Raw genomic sequence first — 23,271 nt, forward strand, 5'->3', positions numbered from 1 at the left:
GCATGACCATCATTGGGTTCTGTGCCAATTGGTACGGAGCCATAACTTAGTTGCCAGGGTGTATAGATTCGTTTTGACACCATATATACCATCTCTCCACCCAGACCTTCACAGGGAACTTGATTTCAAGTAAATCCAAGTAGGGGAGGGCCATCAGTGGGTTTTGGTCAAAATCCACTGATGGAACTAGACACCTCTGATTGGACCCATTTCAGTTCGAGTGTGATTCTGGAATTTCAAGAACTCCAATGGTGCTAGCAAATCATGGTTTAAAGCTTCATAGTTGTGGTAGAAAGTGTTGAAAAAAAAGGAAATCAGCTACCGTTGGGCCTGATATGAGAGTGTATCCGGCCCAACGTGGGCCTGATATGAGCGCATATCAGGCCCAACGTGGGGCCTGATATTAAAGAGTATTATTACAAAATAATAATAATTAATCATACAAATAAATCGAGTCGATTATATTTAAAATAAAATTATGGGATATCGGGCCCAAGTTTCAATCTGCAAAAGCGCACACTCTCTTGCTTCGGTCGTCATCTTCTTCTCGAAGGCATTCTACGTAGCTCCGTTCGAGGCATGACTCTACCATCACCGACGTTCTAGAATTGATTTCGTACGTAGCTTCGTTCATCATTTAGTGGTTCTTTCTATAACGGTTTAACCTAGGGTTTGTGTTACTATTATGGGCATGTTAGAATAAGAGCATAGTCGTTATTACAGAATCTAAGAGTTATTTTTCTAGGTGTGGTTATACGGTAGCTAGGTTCACAATGGCTACAAAAGAGGCGTTGACCAGTGTGAGTGCTGATCGACCAAGTTATCCAAGTTATGTCAACAGAGGAAGAACTAAAAGAATGAACTGGAAAAGTACCATTTATCACTTCAGAAAATTTATTTCTTCTGTTCAACCGATTGTAGAACAAGAATAGAAGATTCGAGGCATACCTTTTTCGTGGATCCTCGACCTCCCTAATAGTTCTTTTGTAAGAGCTCAGGTCTAAAATATGTTTGATAATTGGGATCAAGAGGAAAAAAACTTTATCTTCCATGGGAAGAAACTCAAATTTACAAAGGTAGACGTGGGACTGATTCTTGGCCTACCCGACAATGGAGAGATAGTTCGTCTCGATTTAAATGAGGCTTCTAGTACCTGGTTTACTCTCTCCGTCTGACCATCTGTCTGAGGATGGAATGCTGTGCTGAACTTTAACTTAGTGCCCAACGCTGACTGTACACACTCCCAGAAGTGTGATGTGAATCTGCTGTCTCTGTCTGAAATGATGGTTCGTGGGACTCCATGTAGTCTGACGATCTCCTGGAGATACAACTGAGCTAGCTTCTCCATGGAGTAGGATATCTTGATAGCTAAGAAGTGGGCTGATTTAGTCAACCTGTCGACTATTACCCAGATGGCGTCAAAACTATTCGTGGTTCTGGGCAGTCCCACTATGAAATCCATAGAGATATCCTCCCACTTCCACTCTGGAATCTGTATAGGCTGCAGAACTCCTCCTGGTCACTGATGTTCTGCCTTGACCCTCTGACAGGTGAGGTAGATGCTAACATATCTGGCGATGTCCCGCTTCAACCCGGGCCACCAAAAACGGTTCTTCAGGTCTTGGTACATTTTGGTGGAACCTGGATGCATCGCATAGGGAGTCTTGTGAGCCTCATCTAAAATTTGTCTCCGTAGCTCCTCCTGATCGGGAACACAGAGTCTGTCACCGAAATACAACACCCCGCTATCGGACACTCTGAATTCTCTACTTCCTGATTCTGCTAGCCCTTGCTTGATTTTCTGAATTCCAGGGTCCTGCTCCTGAGCTGACTGAATATCACCAAGCAAGGTAGACTCTAAGGTCATAGTAGAGAGCTGTCCAACGATGAGTTCGAGACCGAAATCTACGATCTCCCTCTGTAGGGGCGGTGACATGGCTATAAGAGATAATAAGGTAGCACTGGATTTTCTGCTAAGTGCGTCAGCTACCTTATTGGCTTTCCCTGGATGGTAGAGGATGTCTATATCGTAGTCTTTGACCAGCTCAAGCCATCTGTGCATATTCAGATCCTTCCGAGTGAAGAAGTACTTCAAACTCGATGATCTATACACTCTGCACTAAGCTCCATATAAGTAATGTCTCCAAATTTTGAGAGCGAACACTACTGCTGCAAGCTCGAGGTCATGAGTAGGGTAATTCTTCTCATAATCCTTGAGTTGTCTGGAGGCATAGGCGATCACCTTGCCGTTTGCATCGCACTGCTCCTAATCCCAACTTAGAGGCATCACTATAGATGTCAAAGCTGCTGGTGTTGTCTGGTAGAGCCAAAATAGGAGCATTGGTCAATCTCCTTTTAGCTCATTGTTTTCTCACATCCTCCATCCGAAATTTCTGTTCTTTACGGTAAGAGCGCTGGGGGAGGCTATTCGGAGAAGTCCTCTATGAATTTTTTGTAATATCCTGCTAATCCCAGAAAGCTCCTGATTTCGCTGGCGTTCTTAGGTCTCTTCCAGTTACTTACTGCTTCTATCTTGCTGGGATCTACCATAATACCATCCTTGGAGATGATGTGACCCAGGAAGGACACCTGATCTAACCAAAATTCACATTTCGTGAACTTGGCGTATAGCTGGTTCTGCTGAAGTGTCTGTAGTACTGTCTTCAGGTGCTCTGCATGTTCTTCCTGAGTTCCTGAGTAGATAAGAATGTCATCGATAAACACAATAACAAACTTATCTAAATACTCCCTGAATACTCTGTTCATGAGATCCATGAATGTAGCTGGAGCATTGGTCACGCCAAAGGGCATGACTACGAACTCGTAATGTCCGTATCTGGTTCTGAATGCTGTCTTGGGTATATCCCCTTCTTTAACCTTGACCTGATGATAACCTGATCTGAGATCTATCTTGGAGAACACTGCTGCTCCCTTCAGCTGGTCGAATTAGGAAGGGGATACCTGTTCTTGATTGTGACTTGGTTCAGTGATCTGTAGTCTATGCACAGTCGCATGCTTCCATCCTTCTTCTTCACGAACAACACAGGCGCTCCCCATGGTGAGTGACTAGGGCGTATGAAACCCTTGTCGAGCAGCTCCTGTATAGTTCCTTCATCTGCTGGAGCCATGCGATATAGCGCTTTGGAAATAGGATTGGTGCCGAGGAAGAGCTCTATCTCAAATTCAATCTCACGGTGCTAGGCCTGGTAACTCCTCGGGGAAGACTGGGTAGTCACATACAACTCGGACTCCTGCTAGTTGTTTGTCCCGGGCGGTATTGACTACATGTGCTAGGTACCCCGTACAACCCGAATCCATCAACTTCGTGCCTTCATTGCTGAGAGAAATTTTCGCTTTTCTCTTTGGTTCTCCGATGTACTCGAATACGACTTTCTGTTTACGGCACTCTATGGAAGCACCGTATCCGATCGGGAAGTCCATTCCAAGGATGACGTCGTAGTCGGTCATTTCCAGCAGGATCAAATCACAAAAGAGTTCCCTGTCTGCTATAATGGCCTGAGCCAGTGCGTGGATGCCATGATCTCTCCCGAAGGTAGTGCCGTCAAAAACTGACCACTGAGTACCTCTGAGGGTATTTCTAATTTTTCGGAGAACACCCTGGCTATATATGAATGGGTTGACCCAGTATCAAATAGAACAGTAGCACTATACTGAAAAATGCTAATCTGACCTGTGACCACTGTCGAGGCATTGGCTACGTCCTCTCTGGTGAGTGAGTAGATCCTCGCATTCGCCGTAGCTGGAGGGGCTTCTAACCTGCTCTGGCTGATAAGTGGACCTTCTAGAGCGGCCTGCATATGATATAACTGAGCTGGCTGGCCTGCATACTGAATCTGTTGTGGCTGAGGAAGACCGGTCTTGTTCGGGCACTGCTTGGCCAAGTGCCCTTCTTGTCCACATTCAAAGCATCCTCGTGTGCCCTTGCAACAAACCCCTGGGTGGAATTTCCCACAAGTAGCACACTTTGGATAACTGGGTCGCTTGCTAGATGGTCCTCCTTTTGGGTCACTCCCTGATTTGCGCTTGCTGTTGGAGTTCCCTTTCTAGTTAGAGCTGTGGCCTTGCTGTTTTTGAGTGTGAGGGTTTCCTTGGCCTTTGGACTCTGAGGAGACTTGCTTCTGCTGCTTTATGCTGTTCTGGTAATGCTCTGTGGTCAAGGCACTGCTCACTAACTCCTCTGTGGTTTGTGACCTATGTATGCCACCAGCCACGTTCACTGCTATCTCTGGCCTCAGCATCTTGAGCATCAACCGGATTCGTTCCTTCTCTGTGCTGACTAGCTCTGGACATAGACGAGCCAACCTGTTGAATTTCTTCACGGCTTCCTCAACTGAAAGGTTGCCCTGCCGAAACTCAGTGAACTCATAGTAGTGGCGGTTTGTAACCCGTATGTGAAAGAACTCCTCGAAGAATTCTTTCTCGAAGTCAGCTCATGACATCTGGTTCACTAGGCGCTTCGTTCTGATCCTTTCCCACCACATGCGTGCGTCTCCTGTCAGGCAGAAGGAGGCACACTTCACCTTCTCGTGTTCTGGCCAGTCCAGAAGCTCCATCGTGCTCTCCAGTGTTTTGAACCAGGCTTGTGCATCCTATGGTTCACTAGTGCCTGAGAAGTTCTCTGGCTTGACTCGCTGCCACTGGATCAGATAGGCTTCCTTTCTTGGCTCAGCTGCTGGGGCTGCTGGTACTGGTGCTGGTGCTGTAGGCCGAGCTGGTGGAACCTCTAAGACTACCGGAGTCATCAAATTCGGTTCCGGGGTGACTGTGGGGGTATTCTGCTGATTAGCCTTTAAGGTGGCTATTTCCTGTTGCTGCTGTAACTGAGCCACTAATGCCGTAAGGTCTAGAGGAGGCACTGAACTGCCTGCCTCTTGCTGGGGCTCAGTAGCTAGTGCCCTTCTAGCTGGGCGTCCTCGTGCCATTTCTAAAGACATAGAGAACATAACATAACTAATGTAATCACAGTTATATAACTACTGATATCATGTTTAAAAACTATCACATACTAACAAGCAGTAGGCATATAAACATGAACTGTAATAGCAAAACAAGGAGCACAAATTAAGTAGAGGTATTCTTACTTGGAAGCTGTAGGTTCAATGCTGATGTGTGTGTAGGAAGTATGGAACACTGCTCTGATACCACTCTGTAACGACCCGCCTTCTGGGCACTGGCTGTATGGCCGATCGTCACAATAATGCTAAACTATACTGTGCGGAAAGCTGGGCTAATTAAAATTTTACTCTACTAATGACGGATACAACTGATAAGAAAGGTCTAAAGACCTTCTTTGCTGGTGTACATATGCTAAGGAGGGGAAACTGAACATCCCAACTGAGCTAGGGACTAGAACCTAAGTTCCCAACTACCTACCGGCCTGCTGATCGATCTACAAATTGATCGAAGCTGGGGAAGTTTCTGTTCCCAATTGGATCGGTCGGTTGACCGATCCAGGTGTGGCTGGATCGGTCGGTCAGACCGATCCAGGTATGTCTGGATCGGTCGACTGACCGATCCAGGTGTGGCTGGATCGGTCGGCTGACCGATCCAGGAGGATACAGTAGCATACTGTATCTGTCTGGATCGGTCGGCTGGCCGATCCAGTGGCACTGCCCAGGCTCTGATTTCGCCCGGGAACTCTGATTTCAGCACTTTGGCGTGCCAAAATCTCACACAACAATTCTAAAATCAATGGAAATACATTCTAACAACTATTAACCAGCATTCTAACATAATTACTAACAAACTAAATGAATCTCCCATGATTTAAACACTCTAAGGTTCAAAATTGCATAAAAGAAGAAATACTAAGACTTCTACTATTTAAGCTTGCTAAAACCCCTGAGGATCTTTTATTCCAGTTCCTTCCACACACATCTTGATCTGCATTGACCTCCAGCCTCCGCTACTGGTCCACTTTTCCTTTACCTTTATCTGCAGTATAAGAAAAGTAGTATCTATAAGCTACTGGTCCACTTTTCATGGCATGGCATGCTGTTTAAAACCTATGCTGGATATACTGAATAAACTAAGCATGGCATGACATATAAGCATACAATCATGGCATATCTAAAGCTGAACATATAAACATGTATAACAACTGCACATAAAGTTATCATGCATATTCACACGGAAAAGCTAAGCTGGAGCATGATACTGACTGAAACTGAACTAAGCCAAAACTGATCTTAAACTATAATCACTGGATTAGATTAAGAGTTTGAAAGCTAATATCATAATAAGTGAAAATAGTAATCATGCTGCTGTTTGGGCCCGGCAACTGTACTTGCTATGCGCGCATCTCTAACTAGACCCGGGGTTGCAAATCCCGAATTTAGTAGAGCTACTAGGTTATCTAAACTTAGGGACTGACTATGGGAGCCCAGCCCAATGGATATCTAATCCAGTACAGTGCCAACTGAAAAGTAAAATACTGAGTATAGCTAAACTGTTCTAAATAGCTGTTTCTAGGTTATCTGAACCTAGAGCTAGGTTGTCTGAACCTAGAGGTGACTGTGGGAGCCCACCCATTGGACCGTAGTCCCATATAAGCTAGGATAACTGATTTACTGATTTAGATGCTTCTAATGCATTCAACTGTGCTAATAAAAATACCTAGGTTGCATTTTTTCTAAGCTAGTTATTTAATCGACCACCTAGTGTGCTTTAACTCCCCTCTCTATTAGGGAGACTACCTTTAGGCACCCAACAGCATCTAAACCTCCAACTGAAGGAGAAAAGACGTGTCCGGCCCGTCTAAAGGTACTCACTAAATCCCTAAACCTGCGAGGAAGGTTAAATACACCCTATATGTCGAAAACATACGCATATAACTAAACTAATGCACAGAAAATCAAACGGTAGCTATTATACTGCAGGTGAGGGGTTTCTTACCTCCTGTTCGTAATTTCTTACGATTCTATTCGCTAGAATTCAGGTGGAGATGACCTTCTCGACGATCCGCTCACGTCTTTGCGTTCCTCTCGCGGAGAAGAACCTCTTTCGTGTTGGAGTCGTCGCCGGAAGATGATCCGAGAGCCCTTGGGGCTTGGGCGCCAAGAGAGGAGGAAGAAGAGGAGTGGGCGGCGGTGAAGGTTTTTGGGAGAGGGATAGGTCACGGTGAAATTTGATGTTGCCGAACCCAGTTCTCAAAATAAACCAACCCCCAACTTAACCTTCCTATTTATACTAAGTAACTAATTCGGCCAACCCAATTATAAATATAATTGGTCCCCTTTCCTTTCAGCACGACCCTGCTGGGTTCAACTGGTTCCCAACATTATCCCTAAGCCATAGGTCTCGGGTTCGATTCCCGCCTAAGCTATTTTGCGGTTCTAATTATTTTTGTTGCTTCCGCTACTCGGAAAATTCCGGAAAAATATCTAAAAATTCCAGAAAAATCATAGAATATTTATAATGCAGTTTCGAGAATTTTTGGGCGTTACAGTGCCAGTTGGCAAAGAACCCAGTGATGGTTATGCTGTAGACTTAAACCCTATGGTAGCACCTTCTAATTTTATTTTATTTTATTTTTTTGATAAGGACCATGGTAGCACGTGTTGAGTTTATAGAAGGGGGAGACAGAATAAAGTTTTAAGAAACGATACCATACCAAACCCACGTTGGGCCTGATATGCGCTCATATCAGGCCTACATTGGACTTGATATGCTCTTATATCAGGCCCACGGAAGGCTTGATATGCTCTCATATCAAGCCCAACGGTGGCTATTTTTTTCAACACTTGTTACCACACATATATAGCTTTAAACCATGATTTTCTTGCACCGTTGGAGTCCTTGCAATTCCAGAATCCCACTCGAACTGTAATGAGTAAAATCAGAGGTGTCTAGGTCCACCAGTGGGTTTTGACCAAAAACCCACTGATGGCCCTCCCCTACTTCGATTTAACTGAAATCAAGTTCCTTGTGAATGTCTGGGTGGGGATATGGTATATATGCTGTCAAAATGAATTTATACACCCTGGAAACTAAGTTATGGCTCTGTGCCAATTGGCACAGAACCTAGTGATGACCATGCTGTAGACTTAAACCCTATGGTAGCACCTTCTAATTTTATTTTATTTTATTTTACTGATAAGGACCATGGTAGCACGTGTTGAGTTTATGGAAGGGGAGATAGAATAAAGTTTTAAGAAACGACACCATACCAGGCCTACGTTGGGCCTAATATGCGTTCATATAAGGCCTACGTTAGGCTTGATATGCTCTCATATCAGGCCCACGATGGGCCTGATATACTCTCATATCAGGCCCACGATGGGCCTGATATACTCTCATATCAGGCCCAACGATGGCTGTTTTTTTTAACACTTGCTACCACACATATATAGCTTTAAACCATGATTTTCTAGCACCGTTGGAGTCCTTGCAATTCCAAAATCCCACTCGAACTGAAATGGGTCAAATCAGAGGTGTCTAGGTCCATCAATGGATTTTGACCAAAACCCACTGATGACCCTCCCCTACTTGGATTTAATTGAAATCAAGTTCCCTATGAAGGTCTGGGTGGGGATATGGTATATATGCTGTCAAAACGAATTTATACACCCTGGAAACTAAGTTATGGCTTCGTGCCAATTGGCATAGAACCCAGTGATGGCCATGCTGTAGACTTAAACACTATGGTAGCACATTCTAATTTTATTTTATTTTATTTTTTTGATAAGGACCATGGTAACACGTGTTGAATTTATAGAAAGGGGAGATAGAATAAAGTTTTAAGAAATAATACCATACTAGGCCCACGTTGGGCCTGATATACGCTCATATCAGGCCCACGGTGGGCCTGATATGCCCTCATATCAGGCCCACGGTGGGCCTGATATGCCCTCATATCAGACCCAACAGTGACTATTTTTTTTCAACACTTGCTACCACACATATATAGCTTTAAATCATGATTTGCTAGCACCGTTGGAGTCCTTGCAATTCCAGAATCCCACTCGAACTGAAATGGGTCAAATCAGAGGTGTCTAGGTCCATCAGTGAATTTTGACCAAAATCCACTGATGGCCCTCCCCTACTTGGATTTAACTGAAATCAAGTTCCCTGTGAAGGTTTTGGTGGGATATGGTATATATGGTGTTAAAATGAATTTATACACCCTGAAAACTAAGTTATGACTCCGTGCCAATTGGCACAGAACCCAGTGATGGCCATGTTATAGACTTAAACCCTATGGTAACAACTTCTAATTTTATTTTATTTTATTTTTTTGATAAGGACCATGGTAGCACGTGTTGAGTTTATAGAAGGGGGAGATAGAATAAAGTTTTAAGAAACGATACCATACCAGGCCCATGTTAGGCCTGATATGCGCTCATATCAGGCCCACGGAAGGCTTGATATGCTCTCATATCAGGCCTAACGGTGGCTGTTTTTTTTAACACTTGTTACCACACATATATAGCTTTAAACCATGATTTTCTAGCACCGTTGGAGTCCTTGCAATTCCAGAATTCCACTCGAACTGAAATGGGCCAAATCAGAGGTGTCTAGGTCCATCAGTGGGTTTGGACCAAAAACCCACTGATGGCCCTCCCCTACTTGGATTTAACTGAAATAAAGTTCCCTGAGACTGTCTGGGTGGGGGTATGATATATATGCTGTCAAAACGAATTTATATACCCTGGAAACTAAGTTATGGCTCCATGCCAGTTGGCATAGAACCCAGTGATGGCCATGCTATAGACTTAAACCCTATGGTAGCACCTTCTAATTTTATTTTATTTTATTTTACTGATAAGGACCATGGTAGCACGTGTTGAGTTTATAGAAGGGGGAGACGGAATAAAGTTTTAAGAAACGATACCATACCAGGCCTACGTTGGGCCTAATATGCGCTCATATCAGGCCTACGTTGGGCCTGATATGCTCTCATATCAGGCCCACGGTGGGCCTGATATGCTCTCATATTAGGCCCAACGGTGGCTGTTTTTTTTCAACACTTGCTACAATACATATAAACTTTAAATCATGATTTTCTAGCACCGTTGGAGTCCTTGCAATTCCAGAATCCCACTCGAACTGAAATGGGTCAAATCAGAGGTGTCTATGTCCATCAGTGGATTTTGACCAAAACCCACTAATGACCCTCCCCTACTTGGATTTAACTGAAATCAAGTTTCTTGTGAAGGTCTGGGTGGGGATATGGCATATATGCTGTCAAAATGAATTTATACACCCTGGAAACTAAGTTATAGCTCTGTGTCAGTTGGCACTGAACCCAGTGATGGCCATGCTGTAGACTTAAACTCTATGGTAGCACCTTCTAATTTTATTTTATTTTATTTTTTTAATAAGGACCATGGTAGCACGTGTTGAGTTTATAGAAGGGGGAGATAGAATAAAGTTTTAAGAAACGATATCATACTAGGCCCACGTTGGGCCTGATATACGCTCATATCAGGCCCACGGTGGGCCTGATATGCCCTCATATCAGACCCAACGGTGGCTATTTTTTTTTCAACACTTGCTACCATACATATATAACTTTAAATCTTGATTTGCTAGCACCGTTTGAGTCCTTGCAATTCCAGAATCCCACTCGAATTGAAATGGTTCAAATCAGAGGTGTCTAGGTCCATCAGTGGATTTTGACCAAAACCCACTGATTGCCCTCCCCTACTTGGATTTAATTGAAATCAAGTTCCCTGTGAAGGTCTGGGTGGGGATATGGTATATATGGTGTCAAAACGAATTTATACATCCTGAAAACTAAGTTATGGCTCCGTGCCAATTGGCACAGAACTAGTGATGGCCATGTTATAGACTTAAACCCTATGGTAGCACCTTCTAATTTTATTTTATTTTATTTTTTTGATAAGGACCATGGTAGCACGTGTTGAGTTTATAGAAGAGGGAGATAGAATAAAGTTTTAAGAAATGATACCATACCAGGCCCACGGTGGGCCTGATATGCTCTCATATCAGGCCCAATGGTGGTTATTTTTTTCTTTAATACTTGGTACCACACATATATAGCTTTAAATCATGATTTTCTAGCATTATTGGAGTCCTTGCAATTTCAGAATCCCACTCAAACTGAAATGGGTCAAATCAGAGGTGTCTAGGTCCATCAGTGGGTTTTGACCAAAACTCACTGATGACCCTCCCCTACGTGGATTTAGTTGAAATCAAGTTCCCTGTGAAGGTCTTAGTGGGGAGATGGTATATAAGGTGTCAAAACATATTTATACACCCTGGATTAGAAGTTATTGTTCCGTCGTGCCAGTTGGCATGGAACAGTGCACCTCTTTTCTTTTCAATGATATATATATATATATATATATATATATATATATATATATATATAACTCTTATATTATCTGAATTTATTCTAGTTAGACAAAGATTGTAATTTATATCTCATTTTTTGATTTCCTCAAATTCTCGTTCAATAAGAAAGTTTGAGAGGGGAGGTGCTATAATTTTAAAACATCGTCTTTTAAGTTTGGAGGACCAACAACCATCATTTTATTTTTAAGTCAAATATGTGGTAGAGAGTAAAGCTATAGAGATAGAATCAAGTTTTTTGAAATGAGACCATACCAGGCCCACGTTGGGCCTGATATTAAATCATATCAGCCCCATAGTGAGCTTGATATTAAATCTTATCAGACCCACGTTAGGCCTGATATTAAATCATATCAGCCCCAACGGTGGCTGATTTCATTTTTTTTTCAACACTTTCTACCACACCTATGGAGCTTTAAATCATGATTTGCTAGTGCCATTGGATTCATATTTTTATATTCAATAAACAACATTAGTTTTTTTTGGCAAGCATTACAACAAACAATCCTTTTGACTATGTTTTAGGTTATTTATAGTTTGAAAAAAATAGCAGACTTTGAAATCCACGACAAAAGAGAGATGTTCAATTGAAATGCAAAGTTACACACGTTGGGCTTGATATTGTATCATATCAGGCCCAAAGGGAGGCTGGATTTTTTTCTCCATGTGCTATCACCCATAGAGAGCTTTGAACTTGTATTGGATATCACCGTTGGAGTCCTTGTAATACCATAATCACATGAGACTTGAAATGGGTCGAATCAGAGGTGTCTAGGTCCATCAGTGGGTTTTGGCCAAAACCCACTGATAGGCCTACCCTACTTGGATTTACTTGATCTCACCCTCCCAATGAAGGTTTGAGAGGGGGGAAGGTATATATGGTCTCAAAACTTAGTTATAAACCCTAGGTAAGAAGTTCTTTGTCCGTGCCATTTAGAACACAACATGTGTTTCTTGCAGTTTCAGGAATAAGAACCAATTTTTTTTTCTCGTAACTTAGTTACTTTGGTGTTCCATAATTACATGCCTAATTCAAATTTCAAAGCCTACCTTGTGCTCTTGAAACCCAGTGTTGGTCCGAGCCTATTTGATTTTCTAAACAATCCCAACCATTACCATTTTTTTTAGTTTTGAGAAGATAGAAATGGTGTGCAGTATAACTTATATATATTATCTCTATTTTCACTGATAAGCACCAGCATCGCAATTTGGATTTCACTGATAAGCACCAACATCGCAATTTGGATATTGTGACTAATCACTATGCAATGTTATTAATATTCCAGTGACAATTTATACTCTTCTCATATAATACATACCACTGTATTAAACAACAACGACTACATACAAAGATATAAAACTACCTACACTACGTAAGTTCATTTACATTCTCTACAAGTTTTTGCCTTACAAGACTATGGATATTTAATCCAATGTTTTAAAAAACTTATCCTTCAAAATTGATACCATTACATCAATTCTAATCTTTTTCATGTCTCCTTGTTTGAAGTCCATCTTCATATTGTATAGGAGACATCGAATGTATTGTATCACAAAGAAGCCACAGTCAATGCTGTAAATAACAACACCATTTTAATGGTCAATATTTTTTATCAATATGTTCTATTCACACTCTGTGTTCGACTTACTTGGCTTATTGTCGTGGACATTCTATTGTGCGAGAGACCCATTTATCAAACGGATAATGCCTTTCAAATTTTGGATCAATAGCAACAACGTGCTCACGACTATAGAGTTTAAAATTTGATACCTGTAAGATTGAAGAGGAAATTTACATTTTCCATCAACTAGCATTTATATTAGAATACAAAAATACACATGAATATTGGATGCTCACCACTGTTTCAAATTCATATTTGTATTTACTTCCACTTGCTAGAGAATTGTACTGATTGAACGCCATTGATTTGGTGTCCACCATCAGCAAGTGGAAGTGTGCATTATCACTGCACAAAGGTATAAAAATATACCTAACCTCTTCATCTCCTCTATCTGTCTTTATCAGGTGTTGGAAGGCAAACTTACTTGACGATTTCATTAATGACTACAAATATGCAAATTCATACATACATAACCAAATAATAAAATGATTTTTACTTTTTACTATTCTCAAATAAATTCCTTACTGTGAATAATGTTGAGCAATATATAGACTTGTTGTATGTCCTTCCAAATGAGAATGCCCCCCTAAATAGAATTTTACAATATATGTCGATTACGCCCCCTCTTGTCAACATCTCTCCATTCACACCAGATACCAAAGAATACACATCTAAACAAAAGGGTGGTTCCTCCCAAACAAAATCATTTGTAAACCAACAAAGTAAACAAATCAATGATTATTTTTACAAATTTAATTTTGAGAACAATAGATCAACTATGTAATTAGATAAGTATATAATTATCTTGACTGATCAACTATGTATTTCACATACTTTAGTTTCTCCAACGCTTTTAACAAGTACGCCACCTCTTCGTCTTATTTTTTTTTCTTCAAAGTCTTAAATTGCTTCTTCACATACTATGCGCATAAACATAAAAGGCATTTAGATAATCTATTAAATCAAACAAATTACAATGAAATTTGCAAATATCCTCTTACAGCAATGGCTTGTTTCCTCATTTTGTCATATTTGCCAAACATATCTACATCCTTCTCTGCCTCTTCATCAGATTTGTCTTCCATCAATTGTACAATATCTCTTTCTTCTTCCATTTCATCCACAACAATTTTTCCTTTCCCCTTCCCCACAACATCAGGTTCTTTTACAACTTTTTTTCCATCTCCTGGCCTTGAAACTTTCTCCGTAGGCTCACTTATATGTATATTTCTACGCTGCCTCTTAAGTAAAGTTTTGAGCCATAATGGACTATCAATTGGAGTATCCCTATAATCATAGCGACTTCTGTCACGTTCTCTCCTACTTCTTGTTGTAACTCCTACAGGTTCAAATTGAGGATCGTCTACAGGTTCGCTATATTGAGATTCCATGCCTTTATTTTCAACTATTTTAAGTAATTCTTTCACCCTCTCATTCAATTGCATGTTCTCCATTGTTAGCTCTTTAATTTTGTTTACTTGAATAATGCAATTACAACACTCGTTAATTTGGCTTCCTCCTTCAGTGACTTCAATTTGTGATGCATCCATTGCATGTGGACTATCATCAAAGCCAACAGGGTTCTCAACCAATGAATTTTCATATTGGGTAGGGATTAGGTCAATCAAAACCTGTAACAATATTAAAACACATGTTAAAACAAGAATTTTTAACCAAACTATAGTCAAAGTATTCAAAATTTACCTCTTCAGAGGAGACTTGATCAAACAATTCCCTCACCTTACTAATATGTGAAGGAATATTCCTCGACTTATTTATTCTTGCTCCTTTTATTTTGTATCGTTTTTGGATTGGAACATGCTCCAAAAACCATGCCTAATTCACCATCACAAGGGTTACCTATTCATAAATATCCACAAAATATTAATAAATCTCACATAAATTATAAACTTACTACCAAAAGACCAGCAAATCCCTTTAGGTAAGGGAGGTTGGTGTTAGATTGTTTGGTCCCAGTTGATGAAAATATGTCCACAATCTTAGGTAATTGTGGAGCCATAAATTCATGGATGGCTTTAACCCAGTTGAATCTAGCAAGATTCTCAAAATCATCTACTATATCTATAAGACATAAAGGGACCTTATATGTACTAGAAGAAAATAAGACACAAACAAATATATACAAAATATAGAATTTGCCAAATAATAAAACATCATCTTCTCCTTCAACACGATTGCCATAAAATTTAAGCAACTCCTCAATTCTTGATCTAGTAGTTTCTTTTTTGTTTGAGAAGTATGTTAGAAAGAGGTCACCGGATGCTTTAGTTGAATTCATCGGAATTGAAGCTCCTCGGTCTGTAATACCAAGCAGTAATGAAACATCTCTTCTTGTGAAGCCAACCAAAACACCTGACCAAGTTAAATGATTATTAGACTTCTACCAACAAATATAAAAATATCAGTCCCAATGTGGGCCTGATACGATGCCATATGAAGCACACGTTAGACCTGCTATTGTATCATATGAAGCCCACGTTGGGCCTGATATGGCATCGTATCAGGCCCACGTTATCAGGCCCAACGTGGGCCTGATACGATGCCATATGAAGCACATGTTAGGCCTTCTATTGTATCGTAGCAGGCCCACGTTGGGCCTGATATGGCATCGTATCAAGCCCACGATGACCCTGATCTGATATTGTATCAGACCCACGTTTAGCTAAATATTTAATTTTACCATACAACTACTTTGTGATTAAAATACGAAATTATATATTGTACCTGAGAATCTAAAGGTTTGACTACTTAAATCCCAATTTTGAAATATATTGGCCAAAATCCCATGGATGTGCTGCATATCTTGTATGTCCAAAAAAAATACTAAAGGGTGATTGTTTGATCAGCGCTATGTGTCGGTCATGTAAAATAATAGACCCTTGATGCATTCCTTTCTTCGTGGATGCTTCAAAAAAACTTTTAAAGTAGCCTAGGACACTATTCAAATGCAGTTTCTGTCCAACGTCAACTGAACCTTACACTTTATAAAAATTAAAATATTTTAATCATACTAGTTGAGCTTCTCAAAATCATAGAGTTTGTAAAATGATACCTTTACAGCTAATTGATGTGGAGAGGATGATGATACACCCGATCGACTTCTTTGGGCCATTATGAGACGAGATGATTAACATAAACCCTAGAACCCTTCATTGGCACCTCGTGAACAGTCCTGGTTTTTGGCACCGAAATGCTTGATGCCGCTTGAGAAACACTCGAGGTCACTAAACTAGGGTTTCACAAGAGGGAAGATTTCTCCACATAATTGGATCTACACTCGCATGTTACGAAGGAGGGAGGTAGACAAATGATCAAAGTTATGTTTCTAAAATCAAAGTTATTCAAAAAGTGGTTCGGATGTCTCAGAACTTGACTACTGAACAGAGGAGATTGGCGGGAGGGTTATATTGGGTATTACACATCACTTACCTGTGTCTTTTGGTATATACAAAACGCTGATGCGCCTTTTGGTAAATACATTATAACACGTACGCCTTTTGGTAAATTGCCGTATTTTTTTCTCTCTTCTGCATAATATAATCTCTAAATTTAGAAAAATAATATTTATAAATATAAAATTTAGGGAAGAGATACGGATACACATACTTTTGTGGATGCTCTGACACATCCCTCCATTATTAAAAAAAACTCTCAATAACTTTATATTCCACAATATCAAAAAGAAAAATTTCAATAATTTATCAAAGGGCACACGTATATTTTTAAATTGACCAAAAGGAACACAGAACTTTGGTATTTATCAAATGACATATTCAATTATATGTTCTTCCCATCCTGGTTTGAGTATTTTTCTATTTTTATTTTATGTGAAAATATAAAATGTATTTGGTTGACAATTTCTATATCTCTTTCCTAGAAAAGGAGATATCATATTCTATAAAATTAGAAAATATAAAGTCATTTTCTGAGAAAAAAAGAAAATGTGGTCGAAAAAAGAAAAACGCAGTCGAAAAAAGGAAAACACAATCTGATCTTATCGCACAAATTTTTTTTCCTGATCCTCTCGCTTCCTCCTATGCCTCCCGTGCCCTAAAAAGTCACTTCCCCCGCTCCTCTCCCCATTTCTTACCGTGCCATAACTTCCCCTCCATCATGTTGTCGCTCCTCCTCCCCCAGTTGCTCACGCACCGCCAGCCCTTTGTCAGTCCCGCCTCCCCGTCTGTCGGGCTCGCCTCCTTGATATTTTCGTGCAGTCCCTCGACAAATTGCGTGAGTGATCACTTCCGTCTATCGGACTCACCTCTTCCCTTCCGTCATGATCTTGCGACATCACAATGCTAGTCAAGGGCATTTATCTACACCCACCTCTACATAATTTAATCCAGATCGTGTAAGCATCAAAGCCATATTTTCAATTTGTTCCATGATAGATTTTCAACTTTTGACTTAATCTCGTATGCTATTAATCTTTAACATTATGCATCTTGTTCCTTGAGCTCAAACAATTACTTTCCTGATGCAAATTGATCATGGTTTGAGTTTTCGCATGAGATGAGTGGATCAGAGTTGAATGACAACTTTTTTTTGCTTCCTCCATTGAGTTCTTTATAGCCCATAAGGAATTTTGACAAGTTTAATCATTCCTATAAGATATTGTCATGACTCGTGGAGTTAATCTTATATTGAAATTTGAATCATACTATTAGCATGTGTTGTTTAGAAAGAGACCTGACCTTCTTTTGCACTTTTCCTTAATTCTCTTGTTCTTTCTATTCTTCATTTCTTTTTGTTCCCTCAAATATGAAGATAATTTTTTTTTAGAGGATATTATGGGAGGGCATAATCACAGTATTGAAGTGGAGAAATATAAGTGGTTAAAGGTTAATGTTGTCATGTTTGTCAAGATCATTTATGATAAAGCAAAGCAAAATAAGTTATAAATATCTACCTTTAGTAATACGGTTTAGGAGGAAATCAACAAAGAATTATATCTAGCTACGAAGATGAATTATGGTGTAGATAGGTAAATGGAATTGTCTACGCACCACGCAACGACTTTTTATTGCATTGCTTGCTCATACTGGTGTGACAATGGATCCAAACACTAGTAAAATGAATGCTCCATTGGAAATATGGGCAGAATTTTATATGGTAAATGTTTTTATCCATGCAAATATTTTTTTTTTTATTGTATACTAGTGTATAATAAAATATTTTCCTAATCAATGGTATAGAAAAATAAAAAGGAGTACGAGGCAATAAAGGAAGGTTGTGATCATTTCCACATTCTTAATGAAGTTTCGATGGGACAACTGTAATAGGTGATATGCACAGGGCTTCTACTCAATTACTTCCCACATCTGATGAAGAGAGAGAGCTTGAAGAAGCATTCATTAATAGAGGTATTAACTCATATGTTGAAGTCATTGATAACGAGAATGAGGATGTTGGAGAGGAACCTAATAATCGACAGTGTCGTGTTGTAGAATCATCCAATAGTCGTTGACGCAAAGATCCTAAACTTTTAAAAATTGAAAAATATGAGGCTTTGTATGGACAAGTAGAGTAATACCGTGCAACAACTGAGTGGAGAATCTGTTTCTAAGCAAAAATACCTGGAGTTAAGAGCTACTAAGTTTGAACATGAACAAGATATATCCTGCTCTTTTGGAACTAACGTGTTCAATGATCCTTGCTCTATAGAGATGTGCATGTAGATTTTAAATGGGATGATAGTTTATCTACCCAAGCGTACACAAAAGCTATAGAACCTTTCCTTAAACCTAGTCTGCATGAAATTTTCATGAAAATTCCATCAAATAGGAGAGTTGAATGGTTGGATTGCCTCAATCTTGAGCACGTGTAAAATCATATGTTGTCAAGTTGATGAGGAGTGCTTTTATTACCTAGCTGAAGACTATTTAATATTAATGGAGTTTATTTGATTTTGTGGCTTGAATATTTAAGATGTGTTTAATATTTTGGAATTTAATGTTGAAGCCTAAGTTGAGTTTTTCAATATGAATTGTTTATGGGATGTTTATGAGATGAATCTATTGTTAATTTTATACATGTGCGTGTTGATTTTAATATTGGTTTATTGCAAATCATATCAAGCTCTGATGATGAATCTGATGAATTAGGCCCAGATATCAATTTGTTGATAGTTTTGGGTATTGTAAATGATTTTTTTTCATGACTTGAAGACTGAATATCTTGGATACATTGATCGAATGTTGTGTCAAACTTCATAATTTACTAGGAGGATATACATATAAGAAATACTTGATGACCACCCCTGTTGGACATTGCATTAGTTGGAACCAGGGGCGGATGTACCGGGGCGTCGGCGGTCGCCTCCCCTTGCCTGCGGAGCAAAAAAAAAAAATTGGGGAGCAGGGGAGGTAAGAAACTCTTCACAAGCAGGCGGCAGGCCGCAGCAGCCGCTAGCCGGAGAAAAAACACGTGCGTCGACCATCGAGCGATTAGCGAAGAAAACGAAGAGTCGAAGTCGGTTCCATTTTTTTTAATTGTGAACCACGTGGTCCACGTCCACGTTGACACGTTTCCATAATTCCATATATAAAGGTTTTTTTTTAATATTTTTATTTCTCTCCTCCGTTTTGTTAATTGTGAAGCATGTTGTCATGTTGACACGTTTCCTCAATTTATTTTTTATATTTTTGATGTTTTTATTTATCTCTCACAGAACCTTGTGATTTGCGATTTGCCCTTTGTTTTTTCTCTCCGACGAGCGCCGACCAAAGCGGCAAAGTTGAAACTGAAAGCCCTGCGCCCAAAGTTTTTTTTCTCTCTGCCGAGTGCCGATCAAAGGAGGAACCTTTCCAGATCCATCTTCTTGCGCCTTTTTCTCTCTGCCGAGTGCCGACAAAAGAGGAACCCTTTCTAATCCATCTTCTTACTTGCGCCAAAGTCCAAACACCTTCAACCTTCATTCAGGTAAGTGGATTTTATTTTATTTTATTAATAATTGTTTGATTGTTTCTTGATTACAATGTATGATACAATTAACAAGTTAAAATTTTGATTGTTTAAATGTTTAGTTGTTTTTTATATTTGATTGTTGGATAATTAAAAATTTAGATTTTGTATATTTAATGGTTGGATAATTTGTAATTTAGTTTTTGTATAAACTCTAAATATGTAATTAGTTTTTTTATTAGTTGTTAGTTAATTGTAATTTGTGAATATTGATAATTTATGTTAAATTAATTTTATTTTTTAAAAGAATTGTGTCGAATGATATTAAATAATTTAATTGTGTTATTGTTAAATTGTTCACATCACTTTATATTGATAATTTTTTCCCATACATTATAATTTGTAGAAAATGTTGAAATATTTTGCAAAGAGACCTAGGAGTTCAATTGAATCGTCTAGTGTTCCGGATGAAGAATCTACTCCTGCACCACAACTACCACCACCTCCTCCTCCTTCGCAAATTTTATTTGAAAATATTGAAAATCTGAGTAGTGAAGTAGAAATTGTTGCTGATCCTAGTTTACGAAAATTGATCGAAGAGTATGATGTTGGTGCTAGAGATCGTATTCGAAAAGAATATGTTGCTATGGGCCCTTGTCAACCTCGAGGCCATAATTTTCCAAGAAAAAAAATGGGTAAAGACAATAGATGTTTCAGAGAGATTTGGTTTAAAGACCGTGATTGGTTGGAGTATAGTGTTTCAAAGGATGCAGCCTTTTGTTTCTGGTGTTATCTTTTTAGACCTAGTAATATAGGGTTTGGAGGAGATGATATGTTTACAAGATCTGGTTTCATAAATTGGAAAAAAGCAATTGAAAAATTCAATGAGCATGTAGGTGGAGTTGGTAGTGCGCACAATGAGGCAAGAATACAATTTGAAGGTTTCAAGAATCAAAGACAAAGTGTGGAGTATTCATTTTCATCAGGGAAACATGAGCTTGAAGTTGCTTATCGCAAACGCTTGACTTCCATTTTAAAAGTAATTCGATTTTTGTTGTTACAAGGATTGCCTTTTCGGGGGCATGATAAGTCTTCGACATCATCCAATAGAGGAAATTTTTTAGAATTGCTCAAATGGTATAGCTCAGAGTGTCCAGAAGTTGCGGCAGTTGTTGGAATGAATGCACCTGGAAATAATCAAATGATTGCCCCAAAAATTCAGAAGCAATTGGTGAATGCTCGTGCAGTTGAGACCACAAATGCTATTCTAGCTGATCTTGGAGATAGGTGGTTCACTTTACTACTTGATGAGGCTCGTGACTGTTCAGTGAAAGAGCAAATGGCAGTTGTTATTAGATATGTGAACAAATATGGAGAGGTGATTGAACGATTTATGGCTGTAGTTCATGTTGCAACAACTACAGCTGCTTGTTTAAAGGAGGCAATCGACTCTTTATTTGCTAAGTATGGTTTGTCAGTGGCGAGATTGAGGGGTCAAGGATATGATGGTGCTTCAAATATGTCTAGAGAATTTAATGGATTAAAGTCACTGATAATGAAAGAAAATCCGTATGCATTGTATGTTCATTGTTTTGCTCATCAACTCCAGCTAGTGGTTGTAGCTGTTGCTCAAGCAAATCAATATGTTTGTGATTTCATGTGGATTGTTGGTTCGATTGTGAATACATCTGCATCATCTTGCAAAAGGCCCGACAAACTTCGACAACTTGAACATGACAGAAAAGTTAAACTTCTTGAAAGAGGAGAGATTAGTTCTGGTAGAGGACTAAACCAAGAAACTAGTCTAGCTAGACCTGGAGATACACGGGGGTCTCATAATTCAACTTTATGTCGTATTGAACAAATGTGACCATCTGTTATAGAGGTTCTTCAAAATTTGATTGATGATGGTGATCGTTTTCTAAGGGTTTAAGTAGAACTTTGGTTGAAAGAATGGAGAGGTATGAATTTGTGTTTATTCTACTCTTGATGAAACGTATATTGGCAATCACAAATCATTTGTCAACCGTTCTACAAGAGAAAGATCAAAATATTGTGAATGCGATGTGTTTGATCAATAATGTGAAATGCAAATTGCAAAAGTTGAGAGATTTTGGATGGGATATTTTACTTGAGGATATGAAGAAGTTTTGTAACACTCATTCCATTGAAATAATTAATATGACAGATAACATGAACAGCCGTAGTCGTTTGAAGAGAGATGGAAAAAATGTTAATTTTTATCACTACTACCATGTTGAAATCTTTTGTGAGGTAATTTCATAATTCTTTTTTTGTTTACCGTCAATTAAATTCTTTTAAACAGTAGCATATTTATTAATTTTTACTTTTGTTGTTTGATTTTTAAATTGTAGGTTATCGATATTATTCTACAGGAGATGGATAGCCGTTTCTCTGAAACAACTACAGATTTGTTGATTAATATGTCATGCCTTGATCCTAGGAACTCGTTCTCTAGATTTGATGCACAGAAGTTAGTGCGTCTGGCTCATTTTTATGAGGATGATTTTTCTTGGAATGAGCGTATGTTGGTTGAACAAGAGCTTGAAACATATATTGATGACGTCAGATCAGATGAACGGTTTGAAGGCATTTCAGATTTGGGAGCTCTTGCAAAGAAAATGATTGAAACAATGAAGAACCGTGTGTTTCCTTTGGTTTATCGGATGATTGAGCTAGCCTTACTTCTTCCAGTTGCTACTGCAACCGTTGAAGAGTGTTTTCGGCAATGAATATTGTCAAAACAGATTTGCGAAACAGGATTGGAGATGAATGGATGAATGATAGTTTAGTAGTCTATATCAAGAAAGATGTTTTTAATACTGTCGACATTGAGCTAATTTTACAGCGTTTTCAGAACATGGAGTCTCGAAGAATGCAATTGTCACGTATTCGTTAGTAGACTGCTTTAATATTTTAATATTATTGTATGAGTTTTTTTCATAATATTATACCTTTTTCTCCTGTATGCCAAGTTATTTAAATTGTTTTTTTTAATTACATAGAAGTTATTAATTGTTAAAAAAAATTCGCCATGCTCAGATCGTGACCGCCCCTCCATGATTAAATTCCTAGATCCGCCATTGGTTGGAACATGAGGAAGATGAAGGGGTGTCTATTCACCTTCATCTTCCTCTATTATGTGTCATTAAAGTATCGGTTACAAATCAGAGGATTCTCCTCTTATATAACATCCAAGAGCAATTACAAAGGTATGGGATTGGAGGTGACCAAAGCAATAGCAAAAAGAGAACATCCAGATTGGAATTTGCTTTCTGAATTAAAGGAGAGCTTTTCGACCTTGTATCATAATCGTTCTTTCGACATCAAGCGGAGATCAAGATCGTCTCGGAAGATCCCAGTGAGT

At 39.2% G+C, this 23,271-nt stretch overlaps 2 protein-coding genes across 2 annotated transcripts; both read left to right on the forward strand.

Moving 5' to 3' along the window:
* The first annotated feature begins 20,715 nt into the window (after positions 1-20,715).
* LOC122042148 (zinc finger MYM-type protein 1-like) lies at positions 20,716-21,753 on the forward strand. The gene has a single exon (XM_042602125.1). It carries the CDS (start codon positions 20,716-20,718, stop codon positions 21,751-21,753), a length of 1,038 nt encoding a protein of 345 aa, XP_042458059.1.
* A 529-nt stretch (positions 21,754-22,282) lies between these two features.
* Positions 22,283-22,803, forward strand: LOC122042152. Its single transcript, XM_042602132.1, has 2 exons — positions 22,283-22,620; positions 22,665-22,803. The coding sequence occupies exons 1-2, from the start codon at positions 22,283-22,285 to the stop codon at positions 22,801-22,803; spliced, it is 477 nt and encodes a 158-aa protein (XP_042458066.1).
* Positions 22,804-23,271: the final 468 nt, after the last annotated feature.

Source organism: Zingiber officinale, chromosome 1B (genome assembly GCF_018446385.1).
Source record: "Zingiber officinale cultivar Zhangliang chromosome 1B, Zo_v1.1, whole genome shotgun sequence".
NCBI lineage: Eukaryota > Viridiplantae > Streptophyta > Magnoliopsida > Zingiberales > Zingiberaceae > Zingiber > Zingiber officinale.

Bases quoted from the DNA above. Each gene is read 5' to 3' on its own strand.
- LOC122042148 (XM_042602125.1), top strand. From the start codon at position 20,716: ATGTTTACAAGATCTGGTTTCATAAATTGGAAAAAAGCAATTGAAAAA.
- LOC122042152 (XM_042602132.1), top strand. From the start codon at position 22,283: ATGGATAGCCGTTTCTCTGAAACAACTACAGATTTGTTGATTAATATG. The intron at 22,621-22,664 runs GTGTTTTCGGCA...TTTGCGAAACAG, and splicing joins GCTACTGCAACCGTTGAAGA to GATTGGAGATGAATGGATGA.